The 26,266-nt window shown below is 47.2% G+C and overlaps 1 protein-coding gene across 1 annotated transcript in view; it reads left to right on the top strand.

Annotated features, from left to right (window-relative positions):
* Positions 1-26,266, top strand: part of RAB15 (RAB15, member RAS oncogene family) — a 122,270-nt gene that overhangs the window by 52,706 nt on the left and 43,298 nt on the right. Inside the window, exon 4 of the mRNA XM_069731749.1 lies at positions 23,360-23,437. Within this exon, the coding sequence (XP_069587850.1) occupies positions 23,360-23,437 (78 nt within the window). The remainder of the gene's footprint in view (positions 1-23,359; positions 23,438-26,266) is intronic.

Consider the following 26,266-nt stretch of genomic DNA (forward strand, 5'->3'; position numbering starts at 1 on the left):
TTATGGCACTTGGCCACTCTCTTCCCATTCCCGTGTAGCGGTGGGATATGGGGTAATGAAGGGTTAATGCCACCTTGCTATTGTAAGGTGACATTAAGCCTAATTAATAATGGAAAGGCGTCAATTATGACACCTATCCATTATTAATCCAATTGAATGAAAGGGTTAAAAAAAACACACACACATTATTAAAAATTATTTTAATGAAATAAAATCAAAGGTTGTTGTAATATTTTATTTAACGCCCAATCCAATCACTGAAGACCCTCGTTCTGTAAAAGAAAAAACATAATAAACCAACAATATACTTACCCTCCGCAGATCTGTAAAGTCCAATGATGTAAATCCTTCTGAAGGGGTTAAAACATTTTGCAGCCAGGAGTTCTGCTAATGCAACGCTACTCCTCGCTGCAAAACCCCAGGGAATGAAGGTAAAGTAGTTCAATGACCTATATTTACCTGCATTTGCGGTGAGGCGCCCTCTGCTGGCTGTTCATAGATCGTGTGAACTTTCCTAGAAAGCCTGGGAGCTTTCTAGGAAAGTTCCCACGATCTATGAACAGCCAGCAGAGGGCGCCTCACCGCAAATGAAGCTAAATATAGCTCATTGATCTATATTTAGCTTCATTCTCCGGGGTTTTGCAGCGAGGAGCAGCCTGCATTAGCGGAACTCCTTGCTGCAAAATGTTTTAACCCCTTCAGAAGGATTTACATCGTTGGACTTTACAGATCTGCGGAAGGTAAGTATATTGTTGGTTTATTATGTTTTTTCTTTTACAGAACGAGGGTCTTCAGTGATTGGATTGGGCGTTAAATAAAATATTACAACAACCTTTGATTTTATTTCATTAAAATAATTTTTACACATCTTCCAGATGTGCCTTTTCTGGGGTGGCTGGGGGCAGGAGTTTTTAGCCGGGGGGGGGGGGGCAATAACCATGGACCCTCTCCAGGCTATTAATATCTGCCCCCAGTCACTGGCTTTACTACTCTGGCGGAGAAAATTGCGCGGGAGCCCACGCCAATTTTTTCCGCCATTTAACCCTTAAATATAATAGCTAGAACGCCCAAATTTTGCATATACACACTACTGACCTTAGTAGTGTGGAATATGCAAAAAAAATGGTGATATGAGATGGTTTACTGTATGTAAACCAGGTCTCATATCATGTCGGGTTTAGGAAGGAGAAAGCAAAAGCCGGTAATTGAATTACCAGCTTTTAAGCTATCTAGCGCTGTATTAAATATATATATATATATATGTACCTATTCTATGTGTATATATCTACTCTCATCTAACCTGTCACTGTGATTTTACTGTACTCTGTGCTGAATTACCGGCTTTTCAAAGGAGACCCGTGCGTAAAAATCGGACGGCAATACGGATGTCATACGGATGTTGCGATAAAAAAATCTCATGACACTCGCATGGCACTCGCATGGCACTTGCAGACGTTACATCAGTTTTTTCAGTCCGTAAATCGGACCATTTTTTTCTCACACAAGTGGAGATGAGCCCTTAGACTGATCTTCCCCATGCCCTCATAGAAGGGCAGAGTATTTGTGTCCAAGTATTTGTAGTGCATGGAGATTGTTTTCGATGCCTCAGCTGCATGATTTACAGCTGATAGACAGCTTGAATACATGTGGGGATTCCCTAGCAACCAGGCAACCCCCACATGTACTCAGGCTGGCTAGCAGCTGTAAATCATGCAGCTGAGGCAACAAAAACTTAATCTCCGAGCAGTCACAAGTACTCGAAGGCCACCCGAGAGTGCTCGGGAAAACCCGAGCAGCGAGTACACTCGCTCATCACTAGTGGCCACTGATTCCTGACCCTCACTGTGTCCTGTTGGCCTGGAGGAATACGGAAAGGTTCATTTGGAGCCCCTTCTACTTTGCGAGTGGGCTGCGATACTGTACTTCTTTTTTTTTTTTTTTTTTGTGGTGCTGTTGCATGTTTACCTACTTTAGAAAGACATGCAGCCGCAGGGACTAGGACATACTATTCTAGCACGCCGTGCAGCCGCAGGGACTAGGACATACTATTCAAGCACGCCGAAGACACTCAGCACATGAGCATGCTCAGATAACACCTCATCGGAACACGATCGCTCATCACTTCCTTTTTACTATTTCAATTACTGTAATTATGTGTGCACTGTATAGTCACACTGAATACAGTCTAATAATACCCTGGTTGGATTTTGTGAAGAACAATCCTCATCAGGACACAACAGAAGTGCAAATTTTGTGGGTATAAAAAAAAAATTGTATTTATTTATATTTAATTACATAAGACACAAAAATAAAAGTTTTATGTAGCCATACCTGAAGATGGTGTACTGGACTCTGCTCTAGGCTACTTGGCTTTGAACAATATCTATAATATAACGCTGGGAGCGTCACTCTGTCCGAAGCCTTTATAGACTGCGCAAGCGCCGGCGCAGTCTGGGCCTCACAGAGTGACGGTCCCGGGAGATCGCGGTGTGCGTTCACACTGAACGCACACCGCGATCTCCAACAGAGAAGCAGGGACCGCCAGGAGGGTGAGTATCGGCCATATTCACCTGTCCCCGTTCCACCGCTGAGCGCCGCCATCTTCCCGGTCTTCGGCCTGTGACCTTCAGTTCAGAGGGCGCGATGACGCGCTTAATGCGCGCCAGCGCCGCCCTCTGACTGAACAGTCACAGCCAGGAGACCGGGAAGATGGCGGCGCTCAGCGATGGAACGGAGGACAGGTGAATATAGTAAGTGCTGGGGGGCCTGAGCTGGCGGCGATACCGGCACCTGACCCCCACAGCGCGCCGGTGTCCCCGCCTGCTCAGGCCCCCCAGCACTCGGCGCCGAGCGGGTTAGAGGCAGTATGGGGACGCAGGATGGAGCAGCACATGGCAGGATGGAGCAGCACATGACAGGATGGGGACGCAGGATGGGTGCAGCACATGACAGGATGGGGACGCAGGATGGGAGCAGCGCATCACAGGATGGGGACGCAGGATGGGAGCAGCGCATGACAGGATGGGGACGCAGGATGGGAGCAGCGCATGACAGGATGGGGACGCAGGATGGAGCAGCACATGACAAGATGGGGACGCAAGATGGAGCAGCACATACCAGGATGGGGACGCAGGATGGGAGCAGCACATGACAGGATGGGGACGCAGGATGGAGCAGCACATGACAGGATGGGGACGCAGGATGGGAGCAGCACATGACAGGATGGGGACGCAGGATGGAGCAGCACATACCAGGATGGAGACCATATACCAATATAAATGCTCGCCACCCGGGCGTAGAACGGGTTCAATAGCTAGTTCTTAATAATGTGCTCAGCCTCTGCAGCAGCGATGTGCACCAGTGCTGGATGTAATTTGGCCTTGCTAAGATTTTGCCAAAGGGTACCTAGAAGAAATGGTGACACAAGGCTATGCTATAGCTCTGGGTAATTCAAGGTCATAGCACTTGTCCTTTATTTAATGCTACATATTTTTACTGCGATTTTATTTTCTATTATTGTAAAATTCTAAGCTTTCCTTTAACTGCAAAAATTTTGATAAATTTTTCGTCAATCTCTACAACAGTGTTCTGTCTCGTCGCGGATCTTGCAAGAGAAGTTAATCTAGACCCCGAGCAGGATTCACTGCACTGTCCCTATATTTTCCTGTCCTAAGTAGCCACAGAAGACCCCATAATTCTTCTTGCATTTTAAGACCACTAAAAAACTATAAAACCTCCTATGTAAGTGGAGCGCCCCCAGACACAGGGCCGCGGGTTACTTGGTACCGGTCCTCTCTGTCCCGGCTCTAGGGTTGTCACGGTGGCTGGACCCGGTCTGTGACCCTGCTAAGGGGCGTCCAATAAAAGGTGATACAAGTCTGTCAAGGTTTAGTGACGAAACCTGTGGTGTTCGGTCAGGGTGACCGACGCTGCTTGGGGGTCCACTGGGGTGATGTAATGGCAGCTAGATGGAATACCTTCCCACAGGTGAAGTATATCCCCAGGGCTTCCCAGTAGTGTAGGTGGTGATGATGTGAGGCGCGGTTAATAACGAGGACACAGGGTTGCAGTCTCTTTAGCTATTTACTGAAGACTTCGGGATCCGCAATCCAGAGCACTGCTAACAGGGCTGTCTGAGACCGGCCGGTCCGAAGGCACATCCAGAGTTCCCTTTGCAGGTGGAAATCGGTGCCTACCAACTAGCGCCTGTGTGTTGTAGTTCTTCCCTGCTGAGCATTCGGGATAGTCCTCACAACTTTCGTATTCGTTCTTTCTCTCTCTCCGTTCCCCAAGCTTATCTGGATAGGATGCACCCGTTTGACGGGAAGGCTCGGAAATACTCTGGGACCCGAGAGACGCCCCTCTCCACTTTTGCCCCCTATGTCTTTGCAGCGCCCCAGAGATCTGGTCGTTGCAGTATGACACTCTGCCGCTAAGAGGAGTGATGGTACGTCTGATGGCACTGAAGGAATTCTACTGACCAGGTATCACCAGCACACATTACACTTCACACTCCGGCCACTAGGGGGAGAAAAAGGCTTTATTTATTGGGCCACTCCTCACACTGGTAAAACTAGGGGTTGGATAGGAAGTTAGTCAGAAGCTAACTGGGTTGGATTCAGGCAACATCCCGTGGCAGGGGGTGTTGTAGGGAGAAGACACAGGGGGGTCCCTGTCGGGCATGGGAACCTGGCAGGTGCCTAGCGAACAGAGCAGAACGTTACGGAACCGCGCCTGCACACCCCGCGGCGGTATCCTAAGAAAGTGACACGAAGGGAAGGATATTGTGGAACAGTGAGAAACGAGATCAAGCACAAAGGAGAGCCAGTAGGAGTCATGCCGTGAGACCGAGGCAACATCCTACTGAGGCACGTAGCCGGTGGCCGGAACACCGCGGGAGTAACTGACTCTAGGCGTTACTTTGAACTCCGCAGGACAGTTAATTATAGGTTGGCTGTCTACCTTAAATTTCCTACGAAGACATGGGGGGAAACGCGTGGAGAGGGGCGTCTCTAGGGTCCCGGAAGAGCTCCGAGCCTTCCCGTCATACGGGTGCGTCCTAGCCATAACATACCTGGGGGACGAGAAACTAGTAACATCTGGAACAAGCGAGAGAGAATTAGAAAGAACGAACGAGAACAGAAGTTGTGAGGACTATTCCGAATGCTCAGCAGGGTAGCACTACAACACACAGGCGCTAGTGGTAGGCACTGATTTCCACCTGCAAAGGGAACTCTGGATGTGCCCATCGGACCGGCCGGTCTCAGAAAGCCCTGTTAAGAGTGCTCTGGATTGAGGATCCTGAAGTCTTCAGTAAAGAGACTGCAACCTTGTGTTCTCGTTATTGACTGCACCTCACACCATCACCATCCACCTTACTGGGAAGCCCTGGGGACATACTTCACCTGTGGGAAAGTTATACCATCCAGCTGCCATTCCATCACCCCAGCGGACCCCACAGCAGCGTCGGTCACCCTGACCGAACACCACAGGTGGCGTCACGAATCCCTGACAGACTGTACCACCTTTATTGGACGCCCCTTAGCAAGGTCGCGGACCGGGTCTAGCCACCGTGACAGCCTCAGAACCAAACCAGAGAGGCCCGTTACCGAGAACTCGTGGCCCTGTGTCTGGGGGCGCTCCATCTTCTTAGGTGATGTATGGTAGACAGCCAACCTGTAGTCAACTGTCCTGCGGTATTTGAAGTAGTACTTGGAGTCAGTTACTTCCTCGGTGTTCTGGTCACCGGCTACGCGCCTCAGTAGGATGTTGCCCTTCTCGGGGCACGACTCCTACTGGCTCTCCTTTGTGCTGTGATCTCATTTCTCACTTCTCCACAATATTCTTCGCTTCATGTCCTTTCTTAGGATGCCGCCGCAAGGTAGTGCAGGCGCGGCTCCGTTACGTTCTGTCCTTCTGCTAGGTACCTGCCAGGAACCCACCCCTGACAGGTCCTCCCTGGAGCTCTCCCAGGCTGCGTTCTGTTCTAACTTCCTATCCAACCCCCAGTTTTACCAGAGTGTGAGGAGTGGCCTGATACTTAGTGCCTTTTGCTCCCCCTGGTGGCCGGAGTGTGAAGTGCAATGTGTGACTGTGATACCTGGTCAGGTGAACTCCTTTAGTGCAATCAGACATAACAGCACTTCCCTTAGTGGCAGAGTGACGTTACTGCAACGACCAGGACTCTGGGGCGCTGCATAAGCTTGGTTTGAAAACTGCAGAAATAAAAATACAAGGTTCAGATGCCATAAAATGTGAATTAGGTTTGTAAAGGATGGTTGTAATGGTACTTTGTGGTGTAGTACAATACTTTAGAGAAAATATTTTATTCACAATAGGTCAAGGCAGGTGAAAAAGGAAATTACGGTAAAGCATTAAACTATAATTTCATCCAATTATCCCCAGTGTTTCACCATGGCATACCTATTAAATTACAGCTCTGTTCATAGGTCTCATTCAGCATTGCCAAGACATGTAAGGTTTTTGTTATACCTTAGTTTTGCATTCCTTATACTGTTATTACATAACCTTAATGATCACAATTTTGTAATACAATTATCATATAGTCAGATATGTATGTATGGGTTCACATATTATTGAGCTGGAAGACTTTAGTAGCTAAGCTTCCACCATTGTGCATTTGATATGATGTTCTGTCTTCATATGATTATGAAAGGTTGAGCTTGAGATCTAAATCTGCTTTGATATCTCAACTAAACCATGTTTTATGAAAAAAGAAATATTTGCGCATAGTAACGGTATGTGCACACGCTGCGGAATGGTGCGTGTATTTTTCCGCACTGATTTTGGTAAATCCGCAGGTAAACCGCACTGCGGATTTACCACGGAATTACCCCAGTTTTTCCGCTGTTTTTGTGCGGATTTCACCTGCGGTTTTACACCTGCAGATTCTTATTGAGGAGCAGGTGTAAACTGCTGCGGAATCCGCACAAAGAATTGACATGCTACGGAATCTAAACCGCAGCGTTTCCACGCAGTTTTTTCCGCAGCATGTGCACTGTGGATTTTGTTTTCCATAAGTTTACATTTTACTGTAAACTCATGGAAAACTGCTGCAGATCCGCAGCAAAATCCGCAGCGTGTGCACATAGTCTAAAAGGTCTGAGGCTAGTTTCACATTAATACAGTTCTCTCTGTAGAGCACTATGTTGGGGTTTCTGTTGGAATCCCCCCCAAAAAACAGGGTTTAGACCGTGTGTGTGTGTGTTTTTTTTTTTTTTTTTTTTTTTCATGTCTGAAAAAGACTCTGCCTGGTTGGAGGTCAGTCAGTGTCCACAGTGACTCCTTTGGCTTCATTCAAGTGAATGCAGTTTTTATGGGATTCTGACAGAAACCCCAATGTAGTGCTAGCTGGAGATCACTGTATTAATGTGAACCTATCCTTCCATATTCCAAATTATTGGTACCTGGTGTTTCCAAAAAATGATCTCAAGAAAAGTCGGTGTTCTACGATTCTTTCTTTCCCTATCCTGGGTGCTATGATCAGTAGCAGGGAATAACTTCTGCACAACTAAGCAGATTTAGCATTTAATGAGTTTTCTGGCATCATTATGAATTCTGACAGACAATTTCTTGAGACCCTTTAAAAGAAACCACTACGAAGGTTTTTTTCAGATGGATTCCACATACTTGCAGTAACATGCCTGCCCGCTCTTGGCGCTGGCACTGGAGAATCCTGACAGCACACAAGAGTGACTGCAGACTTGACCCAAGCCTGGACAGAATCTTTAAGGAGTTTAATAAGGAAAAGTGGAGGGAAGTATACTGAGGATCTTGGAGAAAGGGGACTATGTTGACCATAACTATGGATCGAAGGTGACTATGGTGACCATAATGATGGATCAGATGCCATGTCTCATTTTTCTATAGTTTGCAAAATTAAAAGTTGAATGTCGATTGCCAACAAGTTACTATCTTTATTAGAAGGTTCTGCATTTATAATGCTGGATGAGCATTTTAGCTTAGTATTCCCCCTATAATTGTGTTCCTTGTCCAGTATTCGTCAAAATACTATTAGTATTTTTTTGTATATTCTGAAAAAAGAGGTAAAGCCTTAAAAATTCTATTGATTTTTACAGTAGAAAGTCCTCTACCTAGAAGTGATTGGCAATCAGTAATTCCTGTTTAATGATGCTTCTACTTTAAAAGGGACTTTCCAATCAAACACATTTATCGCCTATCCACACAATTGGTGATAAATGTTTGATTGCTGGAAGCCTTTCCACTGGGACCAGTACAATAAATTGGATGGCGGTTCCTTATTATATGCACTACAGCACTAAGACGTAATTTAAATGGATCGGAGGCTGAGTATGCACGCTGCCTTCACAGACTAAATGGGAACTAAGGAAACCTCTCTACACAGTGATTGATGGGCGCCCTAGTGGTGGGGCCGCCAGTGATCAAGCGTTGTTCACCTGACCTGTCCACTAATATCTAGTTACACCTAAGAAACACAATGACAGGCGTAATGCATATATAGGATTGTTAAAAAACAAAACAAAACAAAAAATACCCTATTTTAATTTTATGATCGTGACATTACCAATCAATTGTCATGACGAGAAAATTGTTTAATTGAAATCTTACCAATATACTCCAAATGTAAATGTACACGAAGAACCAGTCATGTCATGTAACAACCAAAATCCGGTGATGGCTGCTAGTAAAAGGTATTTATTGGTGGTTTGTCTAATTGACAAGACTGGACATGAAGTAAATGTAATATTTTATATATTCGTAAGACAATGACTTCTTGTTTGTCGTAAGTGGGTAGAAATCCAAAAGTATTTAAAATGATTCTGGCCATAAGTGACGCTGTGATAATGGGATGAGACAGTCAGTGTGAAATAAACTACTCCGCATACCCGAGTGTGCTGAAAGGGGTGGTATGAATGATCTTTGAATGTATTAGGTAGTCTGTCAATCAAGGTAAAAGTGACTATTTTATCATGCGCTTGTTAAGAAGACCGCTCTGCGGGTACTTGTAATGAGCCAGGTCTGGAACTGTCGAGGCTGCGTCCCATGTTGCCCGGGGGAAGGAATAGGGGATGGACAGGCCCCATGACCCTGGAAGAGGAGGCGTGTCTAGACAGAATACAGAGCAGAAAGCGCATGAAGGGGCACGGAGTTTCCCGCCGTCAGGGAGAGTGCAGGAGGGTGAGCAGCGCGCGCCGCACCCAGAGCAGCAGCGCCGTGACGCATTGCGGCCGAGGCCTCCTGGACACTCCAGCGGGGCATTGAGGGTGGTAAGAACGTGCTTGTGCAGGAGAAACGGGTCACAGGACATTAAGTTGCGGTCCCCTCTGCTGGACAGCGTGCATCAGACCACGTTTGATACCAGGATCTCTGCAGCTCTCTTCAGTTGCACAGGCTTATGGTCTAGGGGCTCAACGATTAAAACCAGAGACCGGCCATTGCAGCCAGAAGTTGGACCATTAGTTTTGGGATCCCATCTGAGGACACTACGCCAGCCATTGCCGGTACTACAACCCCCCAACGGATCATCTGCAGCTGAGGAAGCTAAGGACATGGTAAGTTTGATAACTGGACTATTGTTACAGTATAACTTTCTCTTTCAAATTAACTATTATCTCCCTGCGGGGAGCCTCTTCATTGTACCAAATAAATTGTAAATCTGTTAACCCTTGCTCTGCCTCCATTGCGTCACTGCATCCCGCAACCTGCTTACACACTGAATATGTGGAATTCTATTAGATTTGCCATTAATACTGTTTATATAATATTACTGTTGGGTTGAACATTTAATAAAATGTTCACTCTCTAGTTGCCTACTCCTGGCCTAATGGATATTGATCAGGTGCGCACTAAAGAAATAAACATATGACAACACAGTCAGATGTAAACTCTCCATGATCAATCTATGGCTCAGCTCCAAAAGGCTTTATTTAGTCAGGACACATGGTTATATATCCCCTGTAAGGGGGCTCGGTTAGCTTTAAAATGGGAGTGATTGGATGCATTCCATTGGTTAGTGGGTTGGGCATTGAGCAAGTCCATGGGAGGATCCATGAGGTCATCAGGGTGGTTGGTCCATAAGGTCATCAAGGTGGGCGTCACTGTGGGTGGATCCATGAGGTCATCAGGGTGGGCGTTATCTTGGATACCAGCCACATGGTATGCTGAGACAGGAAATGGCAGCCATCTTTAGGGTCTCACTTTTGATCTGAGAAAGCTTGTAAGGTTAAACAGTACATGCTATGGGTTGCTTCTCTCAATCTCTTACGTCATGAGGTTAATTAAGTAATTCATCTTATGGCTCTCCTCAACATTACCATCTCCATAAATAATCGGCGTCACCTGTACCATATTTTTTGTATACTAAAACTTTTGAACCTGAAGATATTAAGCCTTTACCCATCCACTAACCTTTTACCTTTGACAAAAATTTGGTTCCTATTTAGATGTGTGAAATTTAGTCTAACTAAATCAATACCAAAAGAAAGCCCTGGGAGGATATTCAATCGATGCAAATCTTCCCCCCGCCCCCCCCAAAAAAATAGCGAAACCGGTCTTCATCAGGAATAGTCGATCATCCCTGTCCGTCATATGGTATTCACAAGGTGGACTCCGGCCTGCCGCCTCTCTAGGAGGAGGAGGTGCAGGAGCTGTAGACTGTGGGGGCAACCCTGATTGACATAGGGCCTGCAGTCTTTGGCGTCAGGAGGATGTGTTCCATCCCAAGGTCTTACTCGGTCTCAGCTTCCTCTGTGTTAACCCAGTGTGCCGTTGGCGAGATGTACCGACCTTGGCCACAAGCACTTGTCCACGTGTCCGTGGTTAGTTGTACTTTCCCATTAACTGCATTGTTGAGGGCATGGGTAATGTTGTGGGACACGTGGTTGTGTAATGCCGGGACGGCACAGCAGGAGAAATAGTGGCAACTGGGGACCGAGTACCTTGGGACGGCCGCCACCATCAGGTTGCGGAAAAATTCAATTTCTCCGAGCCTAAAAGGCAACATTTCCAGCGCAAGCAGACTAGAAATGTGTGAATTTAGTACTGTGGCCTGTGGGGCGTTGGCTGTGTATTTCCGCTTGCGTTCCAATGACTGGGGTATGGACAACTGAAGGCTGTGCTGGGAAAAGGATGTGGACGCGCTTGATAATGGTGCTATTTGAGTGTAGGCAACGGCAGGTGCAGGGCAGGAGGCATCTTCGCATGCACCGTGGACAGGGGATTGGCTTGCACGCACAACAGTGGAAGAAGCAGTGGTATCAACCGCAGACACTGTTCCTGGAGTCTGGAGTTGGGCCACAAAGTCAGGTGCTTTGCCATGTGCCTGATCATGCTGGTGGTGGTAAGGCTGGTAGTTTTGCTACCCCTGCTGATGCTGGCATGACAGGTGTTGCAAAGGGCCTGTTTGTGGTTATAGGCAGAGTCTTTAAAAAATAACCAGACTTGGGAAGACCTAACAGTTGGACTAGCAACTTCTGTCATGTTGGTGTTACGGGGGACTGTTGCCCGCCTTCTGTCTGCAGCCACCACACTGCTTCTTCCTACATGAAGGGGTGCTACGCCTCCCTCCCCGTGTGATGCTGTCCTCGCTCTGCATGTTCTCCTGCCAGGTTGGGTCAGTTACTATATCATCCACCACCTCATCTTCCACTTCCGCACCCTGGTCCTCCTCTTGACTTTCTGGCAATTGTGTATCATCATCACCTCTTGTGACCGTGGCTGCTCAAATATTTGGTCATCACTACATGGAATCTCATCTTGCCCCGCTTCAAGTGGGATCAGTTGTCTCAGGGCACTCAGCATGGTGAAAGGAAGGAGGATCAAGGTGAGTAATATGCGGTCCAGATTCACAGCTACTCAGACTTGACTGTGTGGAAGACAGGGTGATGGTGGTGGTGGCCAAGTAACTGGAATTATTATCCGCTATCCAACCAACAACCTTTTCACACCGCTCTGGCTTCAATAGTGCTGTCTTGCTGCAGTTCCCTAGGACTTCGGACACTAAGGCCCAGCGAGAAGATGTGGGTGGTTTTTTTGTGGCCCAATTTCAGCTTGCCCACAGCCTCAGCATTCACCATCACGTCCTCTTCCCCATCCCTTGCCATGCGCCTTGCCCATTGTAAATTGACTAGAATATTTTACACGTTCACTACAAATGGCTGAATTGGGATCGAACTTGTATGTGATGCGTGTGCGGTAAAACCACACTTTAAACTTTCTGGATTGTAGTTAAAAATGGGGTTTTTTGGTTATCAAATTGGTGTCACTAAGTAGAGTAACAGACCGCAAAAACACTAAAACATGTAGGCCTAAAATGGCCAAATTTTTAGCACAGATAGATGAGGCCTGTCACGGAAATACCACACTGCCAAATCTGTGGCCTGTAATTTTTTTTTTAGGTTTGCAAAATAGTACTGTATATAATTAGAGTAACAGACAGGAAAAAAAACTGGACGAACGGCCTAAAATGCCGAAACTTGGAGCACGCAGATATGAGGAGAGAATGGATGAAAGCCGCGTTCAGCATCACACGCAGGGGAACCGTGCTTACAATAGCCCTACTAGCCCGGCATCCGTCTGTGCACACGGAGGACCGTGTGCACTGTTCTCCGTGTGCATGTGTGTGGCACATTTTGCGGTTCGTTTGTCCAGGTCTGTATTTTTTGGGGGGTCTGCAAAATAGTCCTGTATATAATTAGAGTAACAGACAGCAAAAACAGTGGAATACCAGCTTAAAATGCCCAAGCTTGGAGCACGCAGATATGTGAGGCCTGTCACGGAAATACTACACTGCCAAATATGTGGCCTGTATTTTTAATTTTTTTCCAATGTAAAATAGTGCTATATATAAGTAGAGTAACAGACAGGGAAAAAAATGGATTAACAACCTAAAATGCCCAAACTTGAAGCACGCAGATATGAGGCCTGTCATGGAAATACTACACTGCCAAATATGTGGCCTGTATTTTTAATTTTTTTCCAATGTAAAATAGTGCTATATATAAGTAGAGTAACAGACAGGGAAAAAAATGGATTAACAACCTAAAATGCCCAAACTTGAAGCACGCAGATATGAGGCCTGTCATGGAAATACCCCACTGCCAAATATGTGGCCTGTATTTTTAATTTTTTTTCAATGCAAAATAGTGCTCTATATAAGTAGTATAACAGACAGGAAAAAAAATGGTCTAAAATGCCCAAATTGCCCAAACGAATGTATAAGGTGTGTCACAGATATACCACACTGTAAAAAATGTCGTCTGTATATATTTTTTGGGGAACTCAGCAAAATGGTGTCAAGAAATTGTATAAGACACTCAAAAAAATAAATCTACTCTACCACAAAAAAATGAAAGATTTTTCTGCGTACTGTGATTTTTGTGACCTCTTTAAAATTGCTGGATTTTCATGCTGTGCTAGGAAAAGGATCTGGCTGTATTGTGCAGTTACAAAAAGCAAGTGGAGGAAAAAAGAGCTCTGGATTGCTTTTTTTCTAGCCAATTATACCTGGGGGGCTAGGTCAATATATGCAATAGGTAGCAGCAGCAGCAGACAGTAGGGTTGAGCGACTTTTACTTTTTTAGGATCGAGTCGGGTTTTGCGAAACCCGACTTTTGTCAAGTCGGGTGAAATCGGCCGATTTATTTCAAAAAGTCGGTGGCCGACCGAAACACGAAACCCAATGCAAGTCGATGGGGAATTAAAGTCGGCAGTGAGTGGAGGACAGAAAAACACCTACAGTGCCCATTTTAATGCCAAAAACATCAATTCTTATTTCTTAAGCTTGTCAATCTTAATACGCCTACAGCCAACTGTTTCCTAGACCGTGGGCTAGGCAGAACTGTCCCACTATGGCTGTCCCCTGTGGACCCTGCATCTTCCACATTAACCCAGTGTGGTCCATGCATCTGTTGTGAGGTCCACCTTTGTACTGACTGATTGCCTCAGTGCATGGACAATGCGGTCTTTTACATGTTGGTGGAGGGCTGGGATGGCTTTTCTCGCAAAGAAGTGTCGACTGGGTAGGTCATAGCATGGTACTGCGCAGGCCATCAGGGCTTTGAAAGCTTCGCTTTCAACCAACCGGTAGGGCATCATCTGAGATTAGTCTAGCAATGTGGGCGTTCAAACTGTGTGTACGCGTATGAGAGGATGAGTACTTTTTTTCCTAATGAGAGTCTCTTGTAGGGTGAGCTGGACTGAAGAGGTGCATATGGTGGAACTAGCGGTGGTGGTGGTGGACATGGCGGATTGAGAGAGGGTTGGTGATGGTATTCTTGATGTTGGCCTACATACAGTGTTTCCTACCAATAACCTTGTGATTCCCTGACTGCTTTGGCCTTGCGACGATACCTCCACATTTGCTGCTGGTGGTGTCCTAACCGGTGGTCTTACAGTGTGGGAAGCAATGTAACGTTGCTGACTACCTTCATTCTGAGCAGGTGCACCAACGGTACGGGATGTTTGGTAGTTTGCTTGCAAGTGCATGCTGGTTAAATGTCTAAGCATATACGTTGTATTTAAATTTTGAAGATTGTTCCCTCTGCTAAAGGTCTTTGAGCATTTCTTACAGATAAATTTTGACTGATCAAAATTAAAAAATTCCCACACTGCACTCTTCCTACTATGGAATACCTTTTGAAGCATTGCACGCTGTGCTACTTTCACCGGATGGCCACACTGTCCTAAAACTGTTTTTTTGTTTTTGACAAACGTTTTTGGCCTGTTGCGATGTAGATGGCTGATGCGGATCATCCTCCTCCGCTTCAGAGCTACTGGCAGCGGCACCCTGTTCCCCCAATGGCTGCCAATCTGGGTCAACAACTGGGTCATCGATCACCTCCTTTTCAATGTCATGTGAACCTTCCTCTGTGTCACCGTGTAAGGTGCTATAGCGTTCGTGACGGTGCACCATAGTCTCATCAGGGTCAGATTCTGGCTCCATACACTGCGAGGGCAATGTAGTGATCTGAGTCAATGGAACAGCATCGTGACACGATCCGGGGTCAGCGATGTGTCGGCATGACAACCAGAGGTCTCCTTGAGACCTCTATGGTTATTGATGCCGGATTGCTGTGAGCGTCACCCTGTGGTCGGCGCTCATAGCAATGCTGTAATTCCACTACATAGGAACGATCTGAGCTTCGCTCCTATGTAGCTGAGCCAATCGAGTTGTGCTGTCTTCTAGGCTATGGGAGGCTATTGAAGCATGGCAAAAATAAGGAAAAAAAAATGTTTTAAAAAATATGAAAAAAATAAGTTTAAATCACCCCCCTTTCGCCCCATTCAAAATAAAACAATAAAAAAATCAAATTTACGCATATTTGGTATTGCTGTGTTCAGAATCGCCCAATCTATCAATAAAAAAAAAATTAAGCTGATCACTAAACGGCATAGTGGAAGAAATTTTAAAAATGCCAGAATTATGGTTTTTTGGTCGCTGCGACATTGTATTAAAATACAATAATGGGCGATCAAAAGAACAAATATGCACCAAAATGGTATCATTTAAAACATCAGCTCGACACGCAAAAATAAGCCCTCACACGACCCCAGATCACTAAAAATGGAGAAGCTACGGGTATCGAAAAATGTCGCAAATTTTTTTTTTGTTTGTTTTTAGCAAAGTTTGGAACTTTTTTTCACCACTTAGATAAAAAAGAACCTAGCCATGATTGGTGTCTATGAACTCATAATGACCTTAAGAATCATAGTGGCAGGTCAGTTTTAGCATTTATTGAACCTAGCAAAAAAGCCACACACAAAAAAAGTGTGGGATTGCACTTTTTTTTGCAATTTCACCACACTTGGAATTTTTTTCCCGTTTTCTAGTACATGACTTGCTAAAACCAATGATGTCGTTCAAAAGTACAACCCGTCCCGCAAAAAATAAGCCCTCATATGGCCATATTGACAGAAAAATAAAAAAAGTTATGGCTCTGGGAAGGAGGGGAGCGAAAAACGAAAATACCCCGGGTCATGAAGGGGTTAAGGACTACAGAGAGAAAAATTTGGGAATTCAAACTGATAAAGATGTTCAATTCTTTGACACTAGTACTCAAATTAACACCTGGATTTATTATGACTCACTACATGGATACAATTTACACCTCCACCAGACAGACTCCAGATAACTAAGAACAACAATAAAGGTATCACTACGAGAATGCTTTTGTCATGATTGGGCAGAAAAGTATTCACATCAATATATATATTTTTTTCTGGCTAGCACTGTACCACAATATAATTTATCAGAAATGATGCATAAATATTTAGATTTAAAAAAAAAAAAAACCTTTTAAACGCACATTTAATTATTTTCCAGTACACACTTAGAAAAACTCATTTTGGCTACTGGTATAAATCTAGTATAAATTTTACTTGATTCACTTGCTGGTTATCATAAAATTGCATGTTCATTCATTATTACAAATGGTATAGTTTGCAATTTTATTATGCCTGTCCCAATTCTTCATTTATTACCATTAATTTAAATGGGACATGCTGTACGTACCGTAAATGTTACCATTTGTTATGAGTTTAGTTGACTAAAAAGCAGAAGCAAAAACATTATGACTATTACTACATATTTCTGTAATGTTACATATGCAAGGAAACCTAATAAAGTATATATTTATTTTATCATAACATGGATCTGGCAAGGTGCAGAATTGCACAGACTTAAAGGGAATCTAGCAGCCGTTTTTTCCTATTTAATCTGAGAGCAGCATAATATAGAGCGAGAGCCTGTTTCCAGGGATGTGTTACTTAATAGGCTGTGTGCTGTAGTTTCAATACAAACTAGTGTTTTATCAGCAGGAGATTATCACTAAAGGACTTGCTGACAGTGTACGCAGAAAGCTGCCAATCAGTGGTGTGGGCGGGGTTATACACAGCTCAGCATTCAGAGAACTGCTACATCTACAACAAACAGGGATGTTATTAAAACTGCACCAAGCAGCCTAGTAAGTGATACATTGCTGGAATCAGGGTCTCGGCCCCTACATTATGCTGCTGTCAGATTACATAGCGAAAAAAAAAATTCCTGACACATTCCCTTTTAAAGGCACTTGCCACTACTTGGACAACCCCTTCTTAAATAAAACCATGCTCCATGTAAAATAAAAAAACTTGAAACTGGGTTGATGAAACTAACCATAGACGAAACCATTTTGGATGACAAAACTGTAGCACTGCAGTCCATCAGCGGTTGTTCACCTGACGTTACTGTTCCTCATGTGTTGGCAGACTTTGCTGGAAGTTGGAACGATGACTGTCTGGGAGGTGAATCTGTGTGTTTTTTTTTTTTTTTTTTTTAATAACATAGGGCACTTGTTGTTTAACAAAGGGTTGTCCACTTAATGACCAGGCTGGAGCGAGCCGCCTCACCCCCTCCCCCGGGCGGCGTACGTGAAAGCCGACATGACAGGGGGTTTGGAGTAGGGAAAAAGGGGGCGTGGAGTCTCGCTCTTAGGGGAGGGTTAATGCTGGCCTGGAGAGGGTATGGGGTGAGTGGGGGGGAGGAGCCGGTCACTTCCCGCTCTGAGGACCTGTGAGCAGGAAGCACCAAGCACCAGCAGCTTACCATGGCGGCCATTGAAGGAGTCCTGTCACAGCTGCGGGCAGCGTCACAGCCTCCAGGCTGGTTGGAGGCTCAGGTGTCCAGCATCCTCGGTGGTGGCAGCAGCTGTGCGGATCCCCGGTGGTCGGGCCTGGTGAGCGGCGGTCCAGGCGAGTGCGGCCCCCGGAGCGCTTATCTCCCGATATCACCCCGGTGTCTCAACGGCGGCGCAGGAGCACCTCAGGGGACCCTCCAGGCCGGGTGCCTGCTCAGAAGCGCCCCAGCAGGCCGCGGTCTGGGAGGAATCCGCCAGCTGCGCTGAGGCCTGCGACGGCAGTTAGGCCTTCTCCCCGAGCATGCCGGGGGGCAGGGCCTATGCGCGCCAGAGCTACTAACGGCCAGAGCGACGTCACGGCAGGCCGCCGCGGTGATGGCCAGGCGGCCTGCTTCCTGCGGCAGCGCGAGACGGCGGGGGAGCATCCCAGCGGCAGCGGCGGGCAGCGCCCCAGACCCAGCGGGGCTGCTGGACACGACCGGGGGGCACCATTCCCTTCAAGCACCGGCGACCGGGCCTGCATCCTCTCGGGTGGCAGCGTCAGACGGCAGCGTTTTGGACGGCGGGTCCGGGTCTGGGCATACAGGACATCAGGCGGTCACCTCGGCTGACGGATTCGGCACGGTCCCGGGGCGGATCGGTTGAAGCGGTATTGCGGAGCGAAGTTCACGTCCAGGAGGGCCCAAGGATGGCTTTGGGATCGAGAGACGGCTGGACGGCGACAGCATCTGCGGCTGGGGGGATCACCGCTCCCTCGCAGCCTGGTGAGAATCCATCTATGTATTGTTTGTCCCCGACGTTTTCGACGCCGACTTTGAATTCTGTGAATCGGGCTGAGGGCTATGTGGAGCGGGGTGATGGAGTCGGTATGCAGGTTGATGCGAGTTGTGAGAGGGGTGGGAGAGTTGTTGTCGGGTGTACGTGAGCTGTTGTCACGGTTGGGCAGCGGTAGGCCAGGGCCATCCCCTTTATCGGCGTGGGTCGGATCGTCTGGTACGGGGTTGGCGTTATCCGGCAGCAGGTCTGCCGAATTGGGCAGGTTGACCGAGCCGGTCTCTGTATCTGTGCAGACTGAGAAAGAGAAGGAAGGGGGCATTCGGTTGGATGATAAGGCGTGGGGCGAAGTGTATGTCTGCTTTGAAGGGCCATTGGGGGCGCACTTGAAAAAGGAGGTGCATGAGAAGATTTGGAAGGACGAGTATGATGAGATTTTCGCTTTTGCCGTTGGAAAAATTTAACCTTGATAAGAGTAAAAAGGAAGATGGTAAGAAGGAGGACGAGGAAAAGCGGCGATGGCGCCTTATTTCTCAGACGTTTGTAAATTGGCTTCAGGCGTTCGCGATTTTGGCAAGCGTTATTGGCGAGAAGGCTCCCGAGAACTTCTCCGCCTTGTTTTGTTATATGGATTCAATAGGTGAGGCGCATAGGGCCTATGGTGGGCAAGCATGGTTACGATACGATGAGCAGTTCCGGCAGCGGAAGGCAGTCCGTCCGGCGGGATCAGAAGGACATTGGTTTGTGGTTACGGGTGATGGCGCCAACAAAGGTCACTCCTTTCAAAGCGGGGCCGGAACTTCCGGCCAAAGCGCTTTGCAGGGTTCCTCTTCAGGAGCCGGGAGTCAGACGCGATGGCCCCCTATCTATATAGGTTTCCCGACAGGGAGAGGGCAGAGTTGCTCCGGGTTGGTTTTAGTGTTGGTTTTCGTATACCTGCCCCGGCCTTTGTGGTACCACAGAGTTTAAAGAACCTCAGATCGGCCTTGTTGCACGCATCAGTCGTGTCAGAAAAGTTGGGCAAAGAGGTGGCTTTGGGTAGGATGTCTGGACCGTTTCCCCCTCCTCCCTTGGACGATTTGGTGGTGTCGCCATTGGGTGTGGTCCCCAAGAAGGAGCCTAATAAATTTAGGCTCATTCAGCATTTGTCCTACCCGAAAGGGAGGTCCGTGAATGATGGGATCGATCCAGAGCTTTGTTCGGTGGTGTATACGTCGTTTGATGAGGCAGCCAGGTGGGGGCGCAGTTGTGGTAGAGGAGCATTGTTGGTGAAGACCGATATTGAGTCAGCCTTTCGTTTATTGCTGGATCACCCCGATAGCGTGAGGTTGTTAGGCTGTTATTGGGACGGCGGGTTTTATGTTGACCGTTGTTTGCCGATGGGCTGTTCGCTGTCGTGCGCTTATTTTGAGGCCTTCAGTTCTTTTTTGGAGTGGGCGGTGCGGGATGTGTCCGGTTTGGATTTAGTGATTCATTATCTGGATGACTTCTTGTGCATAGGGCCTGATCAGTCGCAATGTTGTGAGGTCCTGTTGAGGACGGCTGTTTGGGTTGCGGAGCGTTTTGGGGTCCGGCTGGCACCGGGCAAGACTGAGGGTCCGTGCACGAATCTGTCTTTTTTGGGTATTGTTATCGATTCCGCGAAGTGGGAGTTTAGGTTGCCGGTTGACAAGGTGTTGGGTTTGAGAGACGAGGTGTCCCGTGCTGGACATTTGAAGAAATTGCTGCTGCAAGAGGTGCAGTCGCTTATGGGAAAATTGAATTTTGCATGCCGAATTATCCCAATGGGGAGGATTTTTTCACGTAGATTGGCTAGCGCTACGGCCGGGATTACCGCCCCACATCATTTTGTTCATTTGTCGTCCGAACACAAGGCCAACTTGGAGGTTTGGGACTGTTTTTTGTCCTGTTACAACGGGCGTTCATTGCTGATGGAGGAAGCAGTTAGTAACGCGGATTTGGATGTTTACTGATGCGTCAGGCGGTATTGGATTTGGGGCCTTTTTCGGGGGCCGTTGGTGTGCTGCTCGATGGCCGGAAGCTTGGTTTGAAACAGGGTTGGTATGGAACATTACTTTGTTGGAGATTTTTCCGATTTTGGTGGTGGTGCAGCTTTGGGGCGACTATTTTCGAAACAAAAGGGTGCGCTTCAACTGTGATAATATGGCGGTCGTGTGTGCCATTATCAGTTTTACGACAGCGATGCCCCCCGTGATCAGAGTTCTTCGGCAGCTGGTTTTGTCTTGTTTATCCTTGAACGCTTATTTCACGGCATCACACGTGTCCGGTGTTAACTGCATTGCCGATTCTCTGTCTCATTTCCAGTGGGAGCGTTTTCGGTCGCTGGCTCCGGAGGCCGAGGAGACGGGGCTGGAATGCCCAGCGGAGCTTTGGAGCGTGGCGTCCAGGCTGCAGAACCTTTAATTCAAGCGTCCTTGGTGCCGACTACGTGGTTGTGTAATCAGGCGGTATGGAGTTCGTGGGAGAGCTGGTTGGTGTCTTGTGGCGTTGCGGGTACTGGTCGGGAACAAGTGGGGGCATTGTTGTTGTGGATGAGGCACGGGGCGGACCAGGGATGGTCGACAGCAAAGGTTGATGGGATGATAGCGGCTTTAGCTTTTGGTTTCAGGCTCCGGGGCCTGCAGGACTTGACTAAGTCCTTTTTGGTAAAGCAAGCTGCGAAGGGGTTGAGAAGAACAGGTAGCCGTGGCGATTGCAGGCGCCCGGTGTCTTTTAAGATGTTGGAGCGGTTGGGGGCACGTCTGGGCGATCTGTGTTTCCGGTTTTGAGGTTGCGCTATTTCGTCTGGCTTTCTCGTTGGCCTTTTACAGGGCCTTGAGGGTGGGGGAGTTGGTGTCCCCCACTACAGTTCGTCAGGGGGGCCTTTGGGCGGGGGACTTTTTTGTTTCCGAGGGGTCAATGCAATTTTGGATTAGGAAGTCTAAGACGGATCAGACGGGACAGGGTAAAAGGGTGGCTTTGGGCGTCGTTCCCGGGTCCGTTATGTGTCCTGTCCATTGCTGGCAGGATTTTGATAGGCTTCACCCGCGGGGTGATGGGCCTTTGTTACATCATGAGGACGGGTCTTTTCTGTCTAAATACCAGTTTGTAGCGGTTTTTCAGCAGTCTTTGGAGGCCATTGGCGTGGATTCTTCCAGGTTCGCCTTGCATTCTTTTCGGATCGGGGAGTGGTTTGGCACCTGCGGTGGTACAGAGGATAGGGCGGTGGGAGTCTGGTCGTTATCGGAGTTATGTGGGGCCCTGAGAGGCTGGTGACTGTCGGTCTTTGTTCTTGTTGTTGGCGCGTGCCTAAGTTGTTTGTTTTTCAGGTTCATCCTCGCTGTTGGTGTGGATTGTCGGCCACTCTTACGTGTACTGGGGCGCAAAGCGAGCAGACGTCCGATGGGATGGAACAGAGCTGGGCTTTTCCAGGGACGTGGCCGTCATCAGGTGGTTGGGTTTGGGGGCTTAGGTTGGAACAGTGTCCTGGAGGAGGTACACAATGGCGTGCTGTTGGATAGGCCTCCCGACATTTTGGTTTTACACGTTGGGGGAAACTACTTGGGAGTTCGTCCTTGCCGTGAGTTGATCCGGCACATTAAACATGACTTGCTATGGTTATGGGTCTCTTTTCGTGATATGTCTATTGTGTGGTCGGAGATTGTTCCACGGAAATCCTGGAGGTACGCTAGGTCGGTCGACAAGATTAATAAGGCCCGCATCAAGGTGAATCGGGCTGTGTCTGGTTTTGTCGTACGGAATGGGGGCTTTGCCGTGTGTCATTTTGAGTTGGAGGGTGGTGGTGACCAATATCTTTTGGGTGATGGCGTTCATCTGAACGCGGTGGGCATTGACTTATGGGCCCTTGGGCTGCAGTCTGGAATTGAGCGGGCCATAGCGGTTAAGGTTGGTGGGGTCTCGGATACTTGAGGGGGTCAAGTATCCTCGTGGTGGCGGGGGGAGGGGTCCTTGGAGTTGGTGCTAAATTGGCCCGGGGGGTCCGTCGGGATACGGATTCTCCAGTTAGTATAAGTTTTGGTTGCGGGTCTGGTGATTTGGGGGAATCTTGGTAACGGTGGGCCAGATTCCTAAGTTGGAAGTGGACAAGGGTAACCCTTCGGGGTATTTTGGTGCTCTCGAGCCTGTGGGGTAACGGCTGAGAGTAATCTATGGTTGGTCTCTTGTCCACTTGTTTATACTATGGTTGACACCAGACTCTTAGCTTCAAGGACTCTTTCCCAGATCATGTTACGGTTAAATGTTTTGTTTGTTTATAATAAAGGCCGCTGTGGCCAATTATATCCAACTTGAGACTCCTGTCATTATTCGGATGCTGGGAAGAAAAGGGGTCGGAGACCCTTGGGGAGACACTTATTCACGGTGGTCGACAATACCAATGTCATGGACAACTCCTTTTTAAATGGATTTTCAAATCTCGAAAAGCGATGGTTTATCGCTAGGATATGCCATTGCTTTCCGATAAGTGTGGGGGTCTGTGCTGAAATGCAGCCGTTCTGCAGTTCCTGTACAGTCAGCAGCCAGTCTAATGCAGTGCAGGGGTGGATGCACCATTGTTGCAACCTGTGCAGCCACAGAAGGACCCAGGAGGTAGAGAGGCCACATCCACCTTAGAAGTAGGTGGGATAGTGCATTGTGCTGCGCTATTAAACCGCTAAGGGCCAATGTAATTTTTTTTTTTTTCCGCAAAAATGCCATCTTGTCTGTGACCGCAACTGATGCATTGCTAGGCAAGCACTGCAGCCCCTTTATTCTAATAATCAGTGGGGGTTCCTGCAGTCAGATCTTTACCAAGTATCAGTATTTCACAATATTGTTGGCAGCCTCCTGGTAAACATCATAACCTAAAACATTCGTTCTCTCAGTTTAAAACTTGTATTTGGATTATTGTGTTAATAAATTTTTTGCATTATGATTACCTTTTTTTTTTTTTTTTTTTTTAATTTCCAAAGGGTATATTTCTAGTATATGACATCACAAGCGAGCGCTCCTATCAACATATAATGAAGTGGGCCAGCGATGTAGATGAGGTACGTCTATTTTAACTCCTATTTTTCTGATGACATTCGAAAACTTATAAATTCAACATCTTACAATTACTGTACGGGTCTGTTCACATGGGATATAAATTCTTTAGCAGGAAATTTGCAGCAAACTCTGTAAAATCCGTGGTGATTTCCGCAGCATAAATCCACATGCTGCGAAGAATAAGTTTTCCCTCTTCTCTGCACCTGGGATCCAATTATTGCATGTGAGGCTCACGCTCGCAGCAGAGTTTGAGCCGCGGGTCATTTTGCATATAGCATCCAATTCTCTCTTATTCAGCCATCATGTGCCTTTAACAGACGCTGGTGGAGCGGAGCCCGTGGCTTTTAATAAGATAAATCCCGCTGTCAATCTCTGACAGTGGCATTTAATACGCGCTGGCAGGTGGCGCGTCATTCCATGCTTCCATAGGTGAACCTGTGACATGATCGCTTGGCGCCGATTGGGATGTCATGACAGCTGGTGATCTACTGAAGATCAACGTGCGTAACGAGAAAAAAAATCTAAACTCTACAATAATGTTTTTGTTAACCACAGCAACATTGCAATAATGGGTGATCAAAACATTTTATCTACCCCAACATGATATCCGTAAAAAACATCGGTTCAGGGTTCAAAGCTTTCACACAGCCCATATCCTGAAAAATGAAAACGTTGCAGATCTCAGGAAATGGCAGCAAAAGCCAATTTATTTATTTATTTTACAAATTTCAAAATGTTTCACCGCTTAAATAAGAAAAAATATATATATGGAGCGCCCCCACGTCAGGGCAATGGGGTACTCGGATCCGGGCCCTTCTGTTCTCGGTGGGGATGTCACGGTGGCTTGATCCAGTCCGTGGCCCTTTGAGGGGCGTCCAGTAAAAGGACAACAGTTTATAGGATAATGTTCGTGACACCACCTGTGGTATTTGGCCAGGGTGACCGACGCTGCTTAGGGGTCCATTGGGGTGATGTTATGGCAGCTAGATGGTATACCTTCCCACAGGTGAAGTATGTCCCCAGGGCTTCCCAGAGTGTAGATGGTGTGAGGCGCAGTGAATAACGAGGACAAAGGGTTGCAGTCTCTTTACCTTTACTGAAGGCTTCAGCATCCACAGTCCAGGGTAGGGACCACGGGGTAGGCAGAGTCCGGCCGGTCTGAAGGCAAATTCAGAGTCCCCTTATCCAGGAGGAATTCAATAGCCTTCCCCTAGCGCACAGTAACACAGTAGGTCCCTACTTGCATAAGCTCCAATAAGGTCCTCACTGTTGTTACTCCTCTCACTGTTCCCCGTGGTCGGATAGAACAAACCCGTATGACTGATGGCCTGAGGCTTTTTACAGGGACCCAAGAGACGCCCTGGCCCCCACAAGTTGCCACCGTGTCTTCTTAGGTATTTAAGGTCAGGCAGCTAACGTGGAATTAACTGTCCTGCCAGTCTCTGATGTAACGGCATAGAGCTCTTTACTCCCTTGGTGTTCTGGCTACCGGATCTGCGCTTCAGATGGAGGCAGCCTGCTTCTAGCTGGTCTCCCACTGATGTTTCACTCCTGCTGCTATGACTTCGTTGCTCACTCACTGCAACACAATTCCTTTCAATGTCTTTCTTGGTATGCTGCCGCATGGGATGCAGGTGCAGCTCCGTGTACCCTCGTCCTCCTCAGACCGCAATCTGGATCTGACTGGAGATCACTCCAGTCAGCTCGACCTGGAGACCTTTCCTCGTCCGTTCCCAGCTAGGAACTCCCTCACTTCCTAACCAACCCACCAGTTTTACCCTAATGTGAGGAGTGGCCTAGTAGATAGAACCCTTTGCTCCCCCTGGTGGACTGGAGTGTGAAGTGTGTGTGTGGCTGTGATACCTGGACAGAAGATCTCCTTCATTGCCCTCAGACGTAACATCACTCCCCCTGGTGGAAGAATAATATTACTGCAACGAACCAGGACTCTGGGGCGCTGCATATATATACACGTTTGGTATCTGCGTACTCGTACCGACCTGGAGAATCCTATTGCTAGATCGGTTTTACCATATAGTGAACATTGTAAATTAAATGGAAAAACAACAAAAAGCAATGGAATTGAACTTTCTATTTTTGCAATTTCAACACACTTGGAACTGTTTTCCAGTACACTATATGGTAGAATCAATGGTGTCACCACTCATCCCACAAAAAACAAACCCTCATAGGGCTATGTAGACGGAAAAATAAAAAACTTATGGGCAATAAGACTTTCATTAATCTGTAATTTAGGTTCTTATGACTAAGATAAGTTGCTTCTTTAGGCCAATTTTATAATTCTAATGCTACGAACATCAGCCATTGAAAAACAGCATGTTATTATTAAAGATAATCTCACACCTCCTACACACACAGCTCTTGCATTACCTGGCAGGTTAAAATTAATATGGCCATTATCAGCTTCCACCGGATAACCTGTTAACACTGTTTAACTCCTTCACAACATGCACCATGTATATATACAGCGCTGCAGAAGCGGTGTTCTCGCAAATTGCAGTATATATACCCACCCACCCCCGCGTCAGCGATCGTTGTGATCGGCTGAAAAATTCTGACCAGTCAATCACAGCGATGTGACAATAAAGTTGTTAAAAAAAACAAAAAACGTGACGTGTTGATTGGTGCTGCCTGAGACAGATCTCACTTCTCCTTTGGTGCTGATGGGTCAGTAACTTAGTCAGCCAATCCGTGCCAAAGGGGTTCATTTAAAATGGATACCACCACTCTGCATGCTATCTCTGAGTCGCCCACCAGGGCAGGGTACTCTGTGCCAGATCCGGTCGGCTATTAAAGGGGATGTCACGGTG

Source organism: Ranitomeya imitator, chromosome 1 (assembly GCF_032444005.1).
Source record: "Ranitomeya imitator isolate aRanImi1 chromosome 1, aRanImi1.pri, whole genome shotgun sequence".
Taxonomy (NCBI): domain Eukaryota; kingdom Metazoa; phylum Chordata; class Amphibia; order Anura; family Dendrobatidae; genus Ranitomeya; species Ranitomeya imitator.